This window comes from Hippoglossus hippoglossus, chromosome 13 (genome assembly GCF_009819705.1).
Source record: "Hippoglossus hippoglossus isolate fHipHip1 chromosome 13, fHipHip1.pri, whole genome shotgun sequence".
Classification (NCBI taxonomy): domain Eukaryota; kingdom Metazoa; phylum Chordata; class Actinopteri; order Pleuronectiformes; family Pleuronectidae; genus Hippoglossus; species Hippoglossus hippoglossus.
In genome coordinates this window covers 25,375,657-25,392,555 of record NC_047163.1, presented here as the reverse complement: position 1 = coordinate 25,392,555, position 16,899 = coordinate 25,375,657, and the positions used below count along the sequence as shown (strand labels likewise).

The 16,899-nt window shown below is 44.3% G+C and overlaps 1 protein-coding gene across 3 annotated transcripts; it reads left to right on the top strand.

Annotated features, from left to right (window-relative positions):
- Positions 1-1,317: 1,317 nt before the first annotated feature.
- On the top strand, positions 1,318-16,234 carry LOC117772850 (period circadian protein homolog 2-like). Of its 3 annotated transcripts, none has more exons than XM_034604384.1 (22): positions 1,318-1,448; positions 4,865-5,440; positions 6,554-6,646; positions 6,809-6,963; positions 7,247-7,368; positions 7,526-7,727; positions 8,673-8,724; positions 9,231-9,373; positions 10,130-10,208; positions 10,336-10,442; positions 10,609-10,762; positions 10,877-10,985; positions 11,098-11,365; positions 11,680-11,839; positions 11,941-12,077; positions 12,238-12,444; positions 12,573-12,818; positions 13,037-14,121; positions 14,261-14,504; positions 14,640-14,877; positions 15,135-15,285; positions 15,703-16,234. In XM_034604384.1, the coding sequence occupies exons 2-22, from the start codon at positions 4,986-4,988 to the stop codon at positions 15,856-15,858; spliced, it is 4,563 nt and encodes a 1,520-aa protein (XP_034460275.1). In that variant the 5' UTR covers positions 1,318-1,448; positions 4,865-4,985; the 3' UTR covers positions 15,859-16,234. The 3 variants fall into 3 exon arrangements, with proteins under 3 accessions (XP_034460275.1, XP_034460274.1, XP_034460276.1); XM_034604383.1 differs by having other exon boundaries at positions 1,318-1,453; positions 4,870-5,440; XM_034604385.1 differs by lacking the exon at positions 15,703-16,234 and adding an exon at positions 15,447-15,481 and having other exon boundaries at positions 1,318-1,453; positions 4,870-5,440; positions 15,135-15,317.
- Positions 16,235-16,899: the final 665 nt, after the last annotated feature.

Sequence of the window (16,899 nt, the reverse complement as noted above, 5' to 3'; positions counted from 1 at the left end):
GCTGGCTGCTGACGGGCGGGTCCTGTGTCTGGCTGCTGACGGGCGGGTCCTGGGCCTGGCTGCGGACGGGCTTTTCTTGGAGCTGGCTGAAGGTCATTCTCATCCTCTTCTTCAAACTCACTGTCAGACTCTGAATTGACAGAAATATGATCTTCATATTCTGAAAACTCTTCCTCTTCATTGTCTTCCAAAGCTTCTCTCTCTTCAAAAATCATTTCTAAGGCCCTCTGAGCAGAGTATCTTTTCACCATCTTCATGGATTGTGATAAGGAGCCACACAGTCAAAGCTATGTATTTGTTGTATCCCGCCCCCGATTTGCAGCTGGGATAGTGTGAGAGAAAATATAGAATGTTTCCCACAAGACAGAGGGTAAATGTGCAGGAATGAGGGAGCAGAAGTGCTTGAAATGTACAGTTTCCACACTTTTCTTACCCCTGGGTCCAGTGGACCCGAACACCACATATGTAATGTAAATGTGTAGCGGGGGTGTACAGTGTACAGTCACTGAAAATATGTTCTTTTATATGTTCATCACAGAAAATGAGCCAAGGCCAATGAGTCTCAAGTTGGAAAAATTATTAATCGCATCATTTTTCTTTTAGCAAACATTGAAAACGGGTCCCACAGACCCGAACACCACACAAGGGTTAATGTCTCTAAATCAGCTATGATTGTATCATTGATCTATTTTCTCTTGAATAACAAATCCAAGAGAAGTTCCATGGGTTCTTCTTCCCGGAGAAAAGTGGCAGCGTGCGGTGCATGTGACCATGGAGAGAACACGCCTGCTCATTCTTACTCTCCCTCTGCAGCTGTTCAGCAGTCATGTATGTTAGAACTGACATATGTGTAATCCATGTCACTATGGGACACTCCGCAACTCGCCGGGCTGACTTTTCCTTTCTACAGCAGTAACTGTTTGCATCGCGTACATGAGAGCTGATGAGAATCCGACGCTGAAGTGATGCTGAACATGGATGTCGATTCCTGCTCATGTCTGCACTCTTCTTTTTTTTTTTCCTCATTTATGTAATTTCAACACTAGATACGTTGTTTGGGATTCGCAATAATTCACAGTCTGGCGGCACAATTCACATAACACGGTGTTCCACGTGAAGCCACTGCCTTGTTTATGTAAAACGACGGACAGGGCTCCGGGCCAATGAGCGAGCGCCGCCGAGATTCCGTCACTTTCGCCATGGAGACCCGCAGCTCGCGGCCAATCGGCGGGCGCCGGGGGAGGAGCCCGAATTGAGGTCGCGCGGCGAGCTCTGTGATTGGCCAGCGGGGCCGAGCCGGAGAGAGCAGGGGCGGGTCCCGCGGCCACCTTGTCAGCGCGGCTCCCGTCTTGGGACAGTTAATGAGAAACCGAGCGCTTCACCAGTCGAACCGCTCCACGCTTACCGGACACCGAGCTCCACCGGAGAGACGACCCTCACCTCCGCAGCGCAGGTGGGTGTGTTTTATCTTCCAGCCGCTGGTTCGAGAGAACTAAGGCAAAACCGAGTGTACCAACTAAGTTGCATACCTGAAGACTGCGCATGCGCCAGCTGTCAGACGTGCTCTACTTTTTCTGCTTATATTTCTAAATAATGTCTCTTTCGCCGTTTCTCTCTCCACCTGTGGGAGGACAATGTCCCCGAGTGCTGCGGCTCCTCCGCGGGGAACATGTCGCCGTTTCGTGGCAGGTTTTCCTCCGCTGCCTCTTCTTTTACTTAACTGTGTCAGTGTACCGTGCGGTGGAATGCAGGTCAACGTGTGTGCGGGTTCTGGATAGCAGGTCAATGGCAGCTCGATGGGGGGGGGGGGATGTCTGTTCCCATTAACAGAAATTGTTGTGTTTAACTGAATTCGACACATTTTTGACAAATGTCATCTACGCGTAGATGACATTTGTTTGAATCGATTGATAGGTTTTATTCCTAGCTCGTTCTGTTCACACACACACACACACACACACACACACACACTCACCAACCTGTGGATTGTAGGTCGACGCATTAATCTAGTGTTGTGATGTTAAATAACTGATCTGAATGTCGCTGCTGGAGCTTCATTAGATAACCACTGGGAGACTTGATGCTGGTTTTGACCCCCCCCATATGACAGCATTAAAAATAATAACATAGTGAGAGGTGTAGTGTAATGGCAACTACTGACATGTGTGTCACTTTCATTCAAATACATCGCATGTCATTTGGCGGACGCTTTTATCCAAAGCGACTTATAAAAAGCGCATTCAACATCTATGAGGGGCAATTGAGGGGTTCAGACTGAGGATCGAACCGGCGACCTTCTGGTTGGAGGAGCCCCTCCCCTCTCAATACACAAATACTTGTGTAGACTTCACATGGGTGAATATGAAAACACAAATAATGAGAAAATATACAACTACATGTTGAGTAGTGTTGCAGACTTCATGTAACCCTGGACTAATGTTTCCCTGTGTGTTTTTGCAGGTAATCCCCGTAGCATTTTAAAAACCCAATCTTAGTCTGTGTTTGTGTAATTTCAGTGTCAGATTTCATGACAGAATGCTCCTCTCATTCGCTGGTTACAGGTGAAAACGTGTGGTTTTATGAAAGAAGGCTGCCACTGCTCCATATCCATGTGACTGGAGCAGCAGCGGTTGTATAATGTCTCAGATCTGTGCTAGTGTGTTGGTAGTATAAGCGCTTAAGCTGGAGTTCTTTTTCATTATGTCACTCTGCTGCTCTGTTTCTGAGGGTTGCATGCTGGCGTTGCCCATATCAGTTTCTTCTGGTATATTGTTGGGGAAAACCTTATGAGGAAAGTTTCTCTGGTAAGATCTTACTCCTGTTCCTCCTTCTGTTTGGATTTTAAAACATATATTTGTTAAATGCATCAGTTTTGCTTGTGCTGATAGTGAACCTGAATGGGATGGAACAGATCTTACTGTCAAGTCAATATCATGGCTGCTTGCATAAGTTTTGAGGGCACAGCTCTTTCACTAAAATTATGCCAACACGAAAACAAACCTCTTCATTTTTCGACCTTGTTATATTTTGTGTGTGGCAGAGTTTCCAGCGTGTTAACCTAGTTTTATAATATTTTGAAGCATTTATTGTTGGCTGTTCAAGGCCTCAATCCCTGCTGCATAGACTCAACACTGTTTCCTGTAAACTGACTGAGTAATAAGTATCTTTGCCTTTTATATATTGTAAAATATAGAGAAGTTATGTAAAGCAGCTTATGTAAAGAGTGCAGAATAGACATGTTGCTGAATGTACACACGTAGAAAAGGAGCTGCAACCTGATCTTGGATCGCAGTAGAAGAACAGTGAAATATTTTGGATTCGGCTCCCGTCCCTGTTGCCAGTGTTTCCAGTCAGGGCTGAAATGGATATAATTCACCAGTTTAAAGTTGTAGGGCACTTTAGTTTTTCCAGCTGTTCTTTAAATTTACATAATTCAATGTCTCGGTATGTCTAAAATTTTACACTAGAACAAATAAAAAATGGCAGATGTCAAAAAAAGGGATCAAAAACAAATTTGAATCTTTAATCTCTTATTTAAAGAATGTCTTCTTTCTCATTATGTTGCTATAGGCTGAAGGCCTCCCTCATTTTTCTGACATCGACACACAGTCATGAAAAGAATAGTCAGGGACCCTGTAAGAACAGTTTGCATTGAATTTCAAGGATTAATTTACTTCCACTGCTAAGTTGAACTGTTTCTTCATCCATGTTTTAAAATTTTTCAATGTTGCTGATTCAGCAACAAGTGTGTCTTTTCCTCATCGGCCCCTCCAGTATTTGGCTGCCTGGGAAAACTGTTGAACATCACTCTATGCACGAACATGCTAAAGAACACTGGGCTGTTGTGTGTGAGTTTTCCAGCAATTATACCAAACCTTTCGTTGTGATTGTAGTTTAAAATCATCTTCAAAGAATTATGTGATGCTTAGGCCAAGAGGAGGGTTACCTTGTGCTCAGTGGACCGCCGCAGTTTTAGTAAAGTGGTGTAAACCCTGAAATAGGCTGAACTACTTTTGTTTACTGTGGAACTACTCTGCTTTCCTCTTGTGTTTTTATCGGGCTCATTTATTGCACAGATGTTACCAGTGAAATTCAGCCTGAAGTGTTGGTCCTCATTTCACTAGGAGTTGTCAGGCGTTGTGTAAGGTGGCTCATGTAATTACTTAATACATTGAGATGGTAAATGTCACATTTTTTGATATTCCTTCTTGATTCAGGGGCACTGCACTGTGTGACATAGGGATACGTTTGTTTGATTGAGACTTAAGTGAACACAAACAATGCAGCAACACATCTGTTTATCAGCTGCTTCTGTGGGACCTGCATCCTTGGCATTAATGATAATATTGTAATTTGCGATGCAGAGGCAGAGCTGTCTTTTTCTCCTAATGTTCTATTAGTTCATTTGTGATGAGAGTGAGTGGCATCAGCTGCAGGGAAAAGAGACGGCTTGAATAGCGCAAATGATTTCAAAGCATTTTGTCTTTCCAACATTCATATTAGTCATGATGAAAGTCAATGGGTTTGTTTCCGAGTTATTTTCATTTCAGCAGACCCACCTCTCTTGTGAAAAAAATCTTTTGAGAAATTTAACTTTTTGAAGATTTGATAGCAGCTGTGTGTGTGTGTGCAACAACAAGAGCACTTTATCTGTGCTGCTTCATGTCTGACATTAAAAAAAAAGGCTGAGATCAAAGGCTGCACTGACTGAGTGTGGTCAAACTGCATACTTGATGATTTCATTTAATGCCCATTGATTGTGTCTAACTTTGGAACCAACTCTTTATCTTCCATTTACAGAAGTTCACTTTATTGTTAACGGTTTGTCAAAGTAATTTCCCCTGTGTCTGTTTTATTTTCCTCCTTCAGACTGCATCTAACCTTCAGAGGCATCAAGTCTATCTACGTCCCAGTGCCACACTCTTCGTAGCATTTCCATGTTGAAGGTGACCTGATCGCCACTCATTTGCCCATTGGTCCATCCCATGTCTGAGGACAGTGATCCAAAGCACTATCTGTACTCAACCCTAGACAGTCTAGAGCGGAACCGGGAAAGGGTCAGCTTTCACCTGGAGGAAGAATCAGGCTCTCCCTGCGGCTCCATTAGCCAACTTCACCATATGGCCAACAGTTACAATGAGGGTTGTGGGCGGCGGGATGGGGTCAAGCTGGAACCACAGCTGGGTTTGGCCTCCGAGGGGAGCGACAGCAGCCATGAGCACCCGGCCTCGGCAGGCTCCCCTCACGACGATAGGAAGCGGTCGCGCCCAACCTTAGACGAAGATGTAGAGATGGGTGGGAGCGGCTCAAGTGGGAGCGGGACAGAATCCCACGGTAACGAATCGCACGGCAATGATTCCCATGGCAATGAATCTGTGGGCAGCTCTAGTGGCAATGGCAAGGATTCGGCCCTCCATGAGTCATCAGCAAGCAACAAGAGGTGAGGACACATCTTGTAGTAAGTGAAGTACTTACCTATCACAAAGGGGGAGCGGACAATTTCTGTCACTGAAGTAGGGTTCATTAAAGATAATTGAAGGCCCATTTTTTCTGAGTTATTGTTGGTCTGAGTCACTGTTGTTGTGCAGTAACAGTGACTGTCAGACCGAGAGGAGCAGTGGGTGTTTTGTTCCTCAGTACGAGACAGTCAACAAAAACACAATGACTCTTGGCACAGTTTCATGTAGAGTTGAATTGTAATCACATTCAAAAGTGAAAACTAAAATATTTTCTGATTTATCAACAGATGCTCAAATAAAACCTTGTGTAGATGATGACAGAATGATTTTGAAACAAGTTCTCTATTCTGTTTGTAGTAAGTTTTAATTTTCTGGGGTCCTTGTCTTTGCTCTTTAACCAAATTCAGTGATATCAGGCTTTTAATAGCATGTCCCCATGTTATCAGTTTGACTAATGTTTTCACCCCTTGTTTGAAGAAAACCGCTCAATTACTTTTACACAACCAAGTACTAATGTTTTCTCCACCTTTTATAGAGAGCTCCATTAGAAAGTCTTCAAAATACAGTCCAGTATGATATAGACACAAACATGAAGCTCAAATATCAATATAGAATCAATACCTCATTAAAACCACAAGCAATGAATTTAAGAACTATTTTATGAGGTTCTGTTATGTTGTGAGTATATTTAATTGCTCGATAACAAGATTTGTAACAGATAATCGATGACCTGCACTGCATCATCAATAGTTATATGTATGAAACGTGTTTCAAACAAAATCAGCTGTTAAATGCACATTTATTTATTTCCTTAGCCGTCGTCCTTGTTCCAGATTTCATATACAGGAAAAAAGTGTTGGGCCCAGTTATTTATTCCATGTTAGCTACTCTCCATATTTGTGTAGTCTAATTTATTCAGAGAATACAGCTGGTATTTTTATAGCACACTCTATAACACCAGGTCCTTGACTCACTTGATATGTTTAGTCTGATGTGTTGTTTTCAGGTAATCTAGCTGTTCTTTCATAATGCTCTGTTGAGGGGTCTCTCTGTACACCTTCTTAAATAACATGACCTGTTGTTTCTGGTTCCAGCTCAAACTCTCACAGCCCGTCGCCGCCTAGCAGCTCCAACGCCTTCAGTCTGGTGAGCTCCGAGCAGGACAACCCATCAACCAGCGGCTGCAGGTTTGTACACCTCTCACATTGCCCCAACCCCAGTGTACACGCACAATTAGCATACCCCATATAGTAGCTACCCCTCCTCCTCATCACACTCCAGAGTGTGAAAGTGCTGATGAGACCTTTTCATTTTGATACACGTGTATCTGTCTCATGTACGCCCTGCAGCAGCGAACAGTCGGCCAAAGCTAAGACTCAGAAGGAGCTTTTCAAGACCCTCAAGGAGCTAAAGATGCACTTGCCATCGGAGAAAAGGAGCAAGGGCAAGTCCAGCACCATCAACACGCTCAAGTATGCGCTGCGATGTGTCAAACAGGTGAAAGGTAAGAGTTACCTCTCTTTTCATGCACATGATCACGCACTTATTCACATCATCAGTGTTGGTGATTGATTGACAAATGCACTATCATGATCTTTTCTTTAGTTTAATAAATATTTTGAGGAATTTTGACCAATCAGGGGCATCTATTCAGAATCATGTTCCCTGATTTCTGGATGTGGATGTAGCATTAAAGTCTTGCATAATAATGAGATGCAAGCATCTTACTCAACACATACAATGTGAATTGATGTTTCCATTGATCCATGTCTACTTTTGTTTTGCAGCCAATGAGGAATACTACCAGATGCTGATGATCAACGACAGCCAGCCATCAGGGTTTGATGTATCATCCTACACCATTGAGGAAATCAACCGCATCACATCTGAATACACCATGAAAAACAATGTAAGTAGCTCTAATCTCCAGTTAGAGGGCAGGGCAAAAATTGGCTTTTGATAAAAAATAATTATTTACTTGATCCAGACAGAAAAGTTATCTGGGTCATCCTGAAATGAAAAGACACTTAACAGATTGGGTTTGTTTTCGACTTTTTCCCCTTTAGGATATATTTGCAGTTGCCGTCTCTCTCATCACGGGAAAGATTGTTTACATCTCAGACCAGGCGGCGTCCATTTTGAACTGCAAGCGGGAACGGTTCAACAATGCCAAGTTTGTGGAGTTCCTAACGCCACAGGACGTCAGCGTGTTCTACAGCTTCACCACGCCCTATCGGTTGCCCTCGTGGAGTATGTGCACTGGAGCAGGTACCAGCCTCAAAACTAAAATCATATAACTTAACTTAAGTTCTTTCACAGACTTAAAAAACATATCTCACTCTAGTAAAGTGACAAACTGGAGTAACACGGTACCAGACGTTATGAATGTAGGTATTAGATTTCCATCTGCCTCGAGGTACACGTGTAACACCCAACCCACGGGTGCTATTTTTCCTCATGTAACACCCCCCCCCCCCCCCCCCCCCCCCCCCCCCCCCCCATGCACACACATGCTCATACACGCATATCACATATTTCATTAACATGCCTAATCACACATTATCGACCTCACGCCTACTCAAACCTGCCACATATTTGGTAAGGGCTTTATTTGGTGCATGTGCGTAAGTCAAATGCAAACCAGCCCATAAGCTGTGAGATAACTCCGACTTCTGAGAAGCTTCATATTTGAAGTCATTACTGAGACTGTTGTCTGGACTGTGAAAAAGCAACATAGAACACTGCCTTTAAACTGAACATGCTGATATCTACCTGCCACACCAATGACTTGTAGTGAATAAGTGGACATTGTGTACTATAATCAAGCTGCAATATTCACATATTTACAGTCTAGAATCAATTTAGAAAGGGACTCCATACTTCCTGGAATTCATTGTTTCAATTCTCAAGTGAATATTGATTGATTTTTTTTTTTTCACCTTTTAAGCTGGACATGATATCAGTCACTCTTCCTTTTAATGCCATTTTAACCCACTAGACTTAACTACGTGTGCTGTAGTTGATTGTGTCGTCTCACTTTAACAGCAGTTGTCTAAGTGATGACTCAGCAGTTGCCTGTTTAAATTGAAAGTTATCTATAGTGCTTTCTCCCTAGTGGTCTTCACGCTTGAGTTGCATAACTGTGTGGAGTATGAATTCGTCCATGCATTGGGTGATGCACTCATCCCACTTTGTCCCCTGTCACTTATTTAGAGTCGTCTCCCACGGAGTGCATGCAGGAGAAGTCCTTCTTCTGCCGCATCAGGTCAGTAACAGCAGCTTCTCTAATCCATAGTTTCCTCTGAGTCGTAGCAGGAGGTCAGTGAGCAGGGAGGAAGTCAGCAGCTGTGAGCTTTAGAACTGGAGCTAAATTGTAAAAATAAACAGCTTGACTGCATTATTTTTCTGCAGGATCCATTGTCATCATTTACTTGATCTATGACTATGAAAATATATTTTAATAAGAGTTTTAATAGAATTAATTTGCCTTAAGAACATAGTTACAGTAACAAAGTTGACGTGTGACCATTAGTAGTCTGTCTTCATTGGTGAAATATAAGTCATGACTATGTAATAAATCCAATACATAATGGTACCTAATGAGCTAACGATTTAATAAGCTTAGTTTAATTCATTTTATTCTTATTTTATTCTCTATCTGCTCTTTGATGCAACAAAGTTAAATTGTCAGTTTTTATGCAGACTGGTACAAATTTGGACCAATGGTGAATTGTTTTATAATGCTGTGGGTGTTATGTGTGTGTGTTTCAGTGGAGGTAAGGAGCGTGAAGGGGATCTTCAGTATTATCCCTTCCATATGACTCCCTACCGCATGAAAGTCCAGGACGCTGAGCTGGCTGAGGAACAGTTCTGCTGCCTCCTGCTGGCTGAAAGGGTGCACTCCGGATATGAAGGCGAGTCCCACAACCACAAACACATGCGGTCATATGACATATGGAGTGGACATTTTGACACGCACTGATAATTATGACTCATGTAATACATATTATGGCACATCACTAAATTCACTGAAAATCATTTACTGAAAATACAAAACTGGACTCAATGGCTGTGTTTACCTCTGTATTCAACTCATCCATTGACAATACTCCGAAGTGTGTACATGTGTGTTGCATAAAATGACGAGATTAACTTCTTTAGTGCTTGAGCTCTGTCTGTCGGCTGCTCTCTGAAGCAACAGCTACATACAGATACAGTACAGTTGTAGAACAGATGGCGAGCCTTCTGTTAAACTCTGCAATAATTGTAAATAATAGTAATAACCTGGAAACTATGCATAATTCAGAATGGTGCTACAAATTATTCATAAGAAACAAATCATGGTGGGCAAAAACATTTTTGATTTGATATTGAGTATTTGCAGCAATATTGTAGCAAAGTTCTAATAGTGAATTATAATCCTGGGATCAAATTATGAAGTAATAACACCGCTCATTTCAAAAGAAACATATTTAGTGTAAATGTTTAAAATGAGCTACTTTGATTTTATTAATGGGTTGATGTTGCACATTTCTATTCAATTTGACCTCTTGTGGTAATGAGTTTGATATACGGACCGATGGTAGTGAAGCTAATCTTGATTTACAAGCCATTCAAAGTTAAAATGTGTGAATGAATAATAATAACTCTCTCTGTCTTTCTCTCCACAGCTCCCAGAATCCCCCCTGACAAGCGCATCTTCACCACCACACACACGCCTAACTGTGTGTTCCAGGATGTGGATGAGAGGTCAGTGGGTTGAACGTGCTATCATTCCTTCAGAAGTACTGTACTTCTGGTCTGTCGTGTCTTGTGTGAACCTAAGTGCAGTTTCCTACTTTGTCAGAAAGAGTAATTATGGTTGTTTCCCCATCAGGGCTGTTCCTCTGTTGGGTTACCTCCCCCAGGACCTGATCGGGACCCCTTTGCTGCTCAATCTGCACCCAAGTGATCGACCCTTAATGCTGGCTGTTCACCGCAAGAGTAAGAACCTCTTTCATTCACTTGGTCTTCTCATTAGAGTCTGTTTTCTAAAGTTCAGTTCAGTAGTTATTTAAATTATTTGACATCTGACATATTTTGGCAAGTAAAAAATTGCTTGGTTTATGACGCTCAGCACTCTGATACTCACACACCCGTTCCGTTGCAGTTCTTCAGTGTGCTGGTCAGCCCTTCGACCACTCCTCCATCCGTTTCTGTGCACGCAATGGAGAGTACATCACCTTAGACACCAGCTGGTCCAGCTTCGTCAACCCCTGGAGCCGCAAGGTCTCCTTCATCATTGGCAGGCACAAAGTCCGGATGTGAGTGTGCACAATGTGGTGTTGTAGTTACAGGTTACTGGCATCGGTTGTGATGTGTTGGAATATATTTCAGTTTCAACAAACCAGATGACATAGGTGTCTGTGTGTTTTTAGGGGTCCTGTGAATGAAGACGTTTTTGCAGTGCCTGATTTCCACGGAGGGAAGATCATGGACTCGGACATCCAGGAAATTGGTGAACAGATCAACAGGCTGCTGCTCCAGGTACATATCCACACACAGAGACACACACACTAAATCTCACTAAATCCCCCACTGAAATACATGTTATCATTCAAGCTCTGTCATTTTCTGTAACAATCTTTTCTCTCCTCAGCCGGTCCACAATACAGGCTCCAGCGGTTATGGTAGCCACGGCAGCAACGGTTCTCACGAGCAACTTGTGAGCATCAGCTCGTCCAGCGAGAGCAACGGGAACATGACCCAGGGGATCGCAGTGGAGGAGACGGGCAAGGCCAAGCCGCCCAGGACATTCCAGGAGATTTGTAAAGGGGTCCACATGCAGAAGAACCATGATTCCCAGGTCTGCTTGCATTCCCCCTCATCACTGCCAAGCAAACATGAGCAGAAGAAGACCACTGATGGTGAGGTCATATCACCACACTTTTCCATTTTGTGCTTGCTTTGACTCAAAGCTGATCACATTAATCCAGTTAAAATTTATAAATCCCAAAAAACTTAAACACCAGAACTGTTTTAAAAGATTGATTCCTATGTTGTTATTTCATCATTTAAAACTAAACATCGAAGGAAAAAATAATTGCAAATGTGAATGATTTATTTCATAATATTTCAGTTCTAAAACAAATGACTGATCAGATTCAGAAATCAAATATGATAAGAAGTGAATTAAAAATCAATGTTGACATTTTCTCATCCCTCTCTTTATCTCCCTCTTTCACTCCAGCAGCTCAGAAGAGTCCACCAGTGCGTCTGAAGGACTCTGCGCCCCATCTGCAGGTCAGAGACAGTACTGCAGCCGCCACGGAGGACTTCACCTGCAAGGACCAGAGTCTTTGCTCCTACCAGCAGATCAGCTGCCTCGACAGTGTCATCAGGTAAAGACCTGCTTGTGATACATGACAGATGTTGGTTAAAAGATCACGTGTGTGTGTGTGTGTGTGTGTTCTCTGATTAACTCCATGTATGTCTCCCCCAGGTACCTGGAGAGTTGTAACATCCCCATCACTGTGAAGAGGAAGTACGAGTTCTCCTTGAACACCACCTCCTCCAACTCAGATGATGGCAAGAAGGGCTCAGAGGAAGCCATGCAAATGGCTCAGGATACCAACACAGGTATGTGGATGTCACTAAGATCCAATTTGTCAGTACCCTTGAGTTGTTCATTTTCGTTGTTGATTGCTTTAACTTGTGTGCACCTTATGTAGTGATAGGAGTTTGACTATAATAACTTTGGTTTAGGGCTAACAGATGATCTCTGTCTTTAACCATCCAGATCCTTTGATGATGGACGCCAAGCCCGGCCTGTCAAACATGAAAGCACCTAAAAAGCCTCAATCTGGGGCCGCTGCAGTGGTAGGAGGCCCCCTGGCCCCCCTCACTCTACCCAGCAAGGCTGATAGTGTGGTGTCCATCACCTCGCAGTGCAGCTACAGTAGCACCATTGTTCATGTGGGAGACAAGAAGCCTCAGCCAGAGTCTGGTGAGCTTCTACATCCAATCCGGTTTAGACAGTCATGTAGAACACAAACCTGAAATCGTGTTCAATCCAATCTTATTCAATAATAAGCTCTCTTTGACAGATGTTAATGGCTCTAATTCTTTCTACAGAGATAATCGAGGATATGGCAGAGAGCCCAGCGCCTCCAGCTCTGCCCGTCAGCATGGTGTCTCCGCTAAGCCAGGAAATGGAAGCCTACAAGTGGCTGGGACTGACCAAGCAGGTGCTGGCAGCACACACACAGAAAGAAGAGCAGGCCTTCCTCAGCCGCTGCAGAGAACTCTGCAACGTCAGGAGCTTCCAGAAGGACTCTTCCAAATATCTGCACATGCAAAGAGGCCAAGCCAACGCTGAAGGTATGCAAGGTTTCATTTAACTATAACGGATTTTGCTCAGTAATTAAGTGACAGTTCTGTCCACAGTATATATTTAGAAATTATTGACTGATTTTAACAGTAAATGTGCTGCACTACATATGAATTAGGGGTACGTACCCAGTTCTTTGCCAGGTTAACCTTTGACTCTGGTCTCCAGTTCATACACAACCGTCTGACTTCTCCATATGTCACGACAGAATCCTCTGGTCTTCGAGGGGCTGTCAAACATGGCACCACCAGACCTGAGACCAACGCTAAGAAGGGCAACCGCAGCAGGAAGTCAAAGAAGCCACGAATGAAGCATCCCGATTCGTCAGACAGCGCCGCGTCTAACCGCAAACCCAGGCCCCCTCTCCAGGGACTCAACCAGACCTCGTGGTCGCCGTCGGAAGCCTCTCAGTCAGCTTTCAGCGTCTCCTACCCTGCCATGGTGCCTGCATACCCGCTCTACTCCCCAGCACCCGCTGCCCCCCCTCAGCCCCCTCGTCTTGACCCATCACTTTCCACAGGCTTTGGAGAGGGTCAGAGCACTCAAGCCCCGCCCACAGCCACTCCGTTCCCCACTCCTATTGTTACACCAGTGGTGGCTCTGGTTCTGCCAAATTACCTCTTTCCGCAAATAGGACAAATAGGACCAATAGGACCAATAGGGCAGCTGGGGGCTGCTCCCAGTCCAGCGTTTTTTCTTGAGCAGTCCCAAACGCAACCTGCGTATACTACCCAGCAGCCCTTTCAGCCCCCGCAGACAGCATACACCATGCAAACACAACCCCCCTTTGCTAACCAACAGCCGTTCCCTGTGCACACTGCCTTTACCCCCCAGCAGCCATTCCAAGTGGCTCAGACCGCCTACACTACACAGCAGCCTTTCCAGGCCCCTCAGACTGCCTACCCTGCCCAGCAGCCCTTCGCTGCCCAGCCTTCTTTCCCCATGCAGACTCAGTTTGTCGCTCAAACCCCTTATCCAGCGCAACCTTTCTCCTACAGCCTAGGCCCAGAGCCCCCGAAAGTCCCAGCCGTGGAGTCTCGAGAAGGGGCGGCATCACGCTCCTCCACCCCGGTCTCTGGGAACCGGGAGCCAGCAGCTTCACCACCGCTGTTTGAGTCGCGGTGTAGCTCACCTCTGCAGCTCAATCTTCTGAGCATGGAGGAGGGGCAGCGATCTATGGAATGCCAGGACAGCACAGCGGCCTCTGCTGGATGCCAGGGCAGCAGCACAGCAGCAGCATCAGGAGCCAGGGCAGTAGGGGAGAAGAACGGCTGCACGGTTAACCATCAACAGGTGAGAGACACAACAAACCAAATGAACTTTGATTTAACATCAGAACTTGAACAGGCTTCACTCCCTCATACACACAGCGACATTTCCTCTTCAAGCCTGTCATAGTTTTTATCTTATGGTTTTCCTCCTTGTGTCTCAGGTGGAGTCTCCAGGAGATGGGGCTCACAGTGAGGGTAACTCCTCGTCCTGCGACCTGCTGGACATCCTGCTGCAGGAGCAGGAAGACTCTCACTCCGGCACTGGATCAGCCACGTCTGAATCCATGGGCTCAGGATCAGGATCGCGATCGGGCTCTGGGTCGGGCTCTGGATCGGGATCAGGATCGGGCTTGGGCTGCAACGGCTGTGGTACCTCAGCGAGCGGAGCCTCTGGCAGCAGAACAGGTCAGCAGACATTAGCGGACATAAGCTTTACTTTTATTTCTGCATTGTCATGATATTACTAGTTTCTGTTTGGTAGTTACTTTAGCAATGCCAAGTTTTGACTCTTTTCCTGCCCCTTTTTAAAACTGTGTATAGGGAGCAGCCACACCAGCAAATACTTTGGCAGCGTTGACTCCCTGGAAAACGACCCAAAGACGAAGGCCAAACACAAGGCTAGGAGCAAAGAAGGCTCTGAAGTGTGCCAGTCGCAGGCCAAAGTCTCTACGCAAGGGGAAGGAGAGCATTTAATCAAATACGTTCTCCAGGAGCCCCTCTGGCTGCTAATGGCTAATGCTGACGACAAGGTCATGATGTCATATCAGATGCCATCGAGGTGAGTCCTGACTGAAGTTCACTTTTATTTTGCATCCATTTAATAATTCCAGAAATACCTGTTTGTGGCTTGCATATCTCCAGAAGCGTTCATCTTATCAGCTTCAGAATAACAACTGCAACCAGCATTACCACAGGCCAAGCAAACAGACAGGTTTAGAGCAGGCACTGCACTAGTCCAAAAAAGGCAAAAAAGAGTGTGATGGACACATAATGAATGTGTCTAAATGGAAGTGTATGTGTTTTTCTGATGAACAGGGACATTCAGAAGGTTCTGCGGGAAGACAAGGAGCGACTGAGGCAGATGCAGAAGACCCAGCCCCATTTCTCCTCAGACCAGCGACGAGAGCTGCTGGAGGAACACCCCTGGATAAGGAGGGGAGGTCTGCCTGCTGCTGTCAATGTTAAGGTAAGAGTCACACACACATTAACTCCATCACGGTTCTCACACACTGGTCTTTTGTGTTTGAGGAGTCCCTTAACACATTTGGTATAAAAATGTTCAAAACTGAAAATCTTAGATGAGATAAGTTTTATAATACCTTATTGGTTTCTGTGTGTTTAGCTTAGCTAAGCATTACAACTGCAAACAGGGAAAGACCTTGTCGATAACAACTTTCGCTCAATATTGGACAGATTGCAAAAACATTTAGTCCATATTAATGATTGAGTCCACAGCAATTTTTTTTCCTATCAAGGGCCAAAATGTCACAGTGTACAGACAGGAATGTTTTCAATGATCAAAAACATGAGAAGTTCTGAGAGGCTTTTTCTTTTCAATAGTTCGATTAAAGATGTTAATTATTGGTTTTGTTTATGTGTTTAGGAGTGTGTGTACTGTGAGGACACAGTAGGGACGCCCATCGAGGAGGACATGCTGGACATGGACATGGAAGACTTGAGCGAGCAGCTGAGCCGAGGTGGTCAGAACAAACAGAACCAGTCAAAGGATTCTCAACCTCGACCATACTCCTGCTCCTGAACAGACATTTACCCTCACGTCGCCAGCAGGGGGACACAAAAAGACTTGACTAGCCCTGGACCCTCATGATGCACAAACGCACACACATCGTGTGAGATGTGCCTCTCCTCACAGAAACATACATACAAGCAAACAAGCAGAACTTATGATGATATGCTTTGTTTGTGTGTATGAATGTGTGTGTACTTTACATAGGGTTGCTATTGGAGTGCAGTTTTTTGTGCACCCACACAGGGGGCAGTAGTGCTTTATAGTACTTTGTTCAGCTCCCACACCAACACTCTGAAATGGTCCAGGGTGTGTGGCTGATGACCTTTTAACCTCTGAGATTTTTTATAATCCAATCCTCGCTGTCAGAGGCTAAGCTTTACAGCAAAATGAAGGGTTATTATCAAAAGAAATGTCTAAGTTGATAGACAGTGGACCTATTTTAAATACAAATATCCTAAATTAGAAATATATATGAATTAGAAATGTTATTCTGACAAAATAGTTGTCATTAAACAACAATTTCAAGGTGTTCCCACCGTACCCTCTGTTTTCCCATCAGGAAGTAGTAGACTAGTTGTGGTGCTCATTGGATGATGTAATATCCAGGCACTCAGCGGTGGTTGCACTTTACTCAGCAGCAGTTTACAACGCGTGTAAACTCAACGATGACAATCTGACACCTAGTGCAAATCTGATCTTAGATCAAATCTTATTTATTTTTTACCAGATGATGTATGAAGTAGTTATTTTGAGCTAAAGTCAAATCCACTCAGCTGAAAGATGGTACTCACGAGCACAGTTTACATGTGTTAAGAATTAACACAATAGGATATTTAAAGTCACTTCAGTCTGTAACTAAAAACTGGAGCTCACATGACAGAAAAACCTCAGAGTGTTGTGGACCACTGCAGACCTTAAAACAGCATGAAGAGGTGAGCGTCATCACAGCTTCAGAAGCTGCTGAAAAGGATTTTTGTTGCATTAAAAACAATCTATGTCATAATGTCGATGATGCACAACAGGACCGACAGGATGTAGAGACTTAAGGCT

Coding starts and splice junctions, on each gene's coding strand:
- LOC117772850 (XM_034604384.1), top strand. CDS start 4,986: ATGTCTGAGGACAGTGATCCAAAGCACTATCTGTACTCAACCCTAGAC. Junction 10,763..10,876: donor GGCAGGCACAAAGTCCGGAT/GTGAGTGTGCAC, acceptor GTGTGTTTTTAG/GGGTCCTGTGAATGAAGACG. Junction 14,505..14,639: donor AGCCTCTGGCAGCAGAACAG/GTCAGCAGACAT, acceptor AACTGTGTATAG/GGAGCAGCCACACCAGCAAA.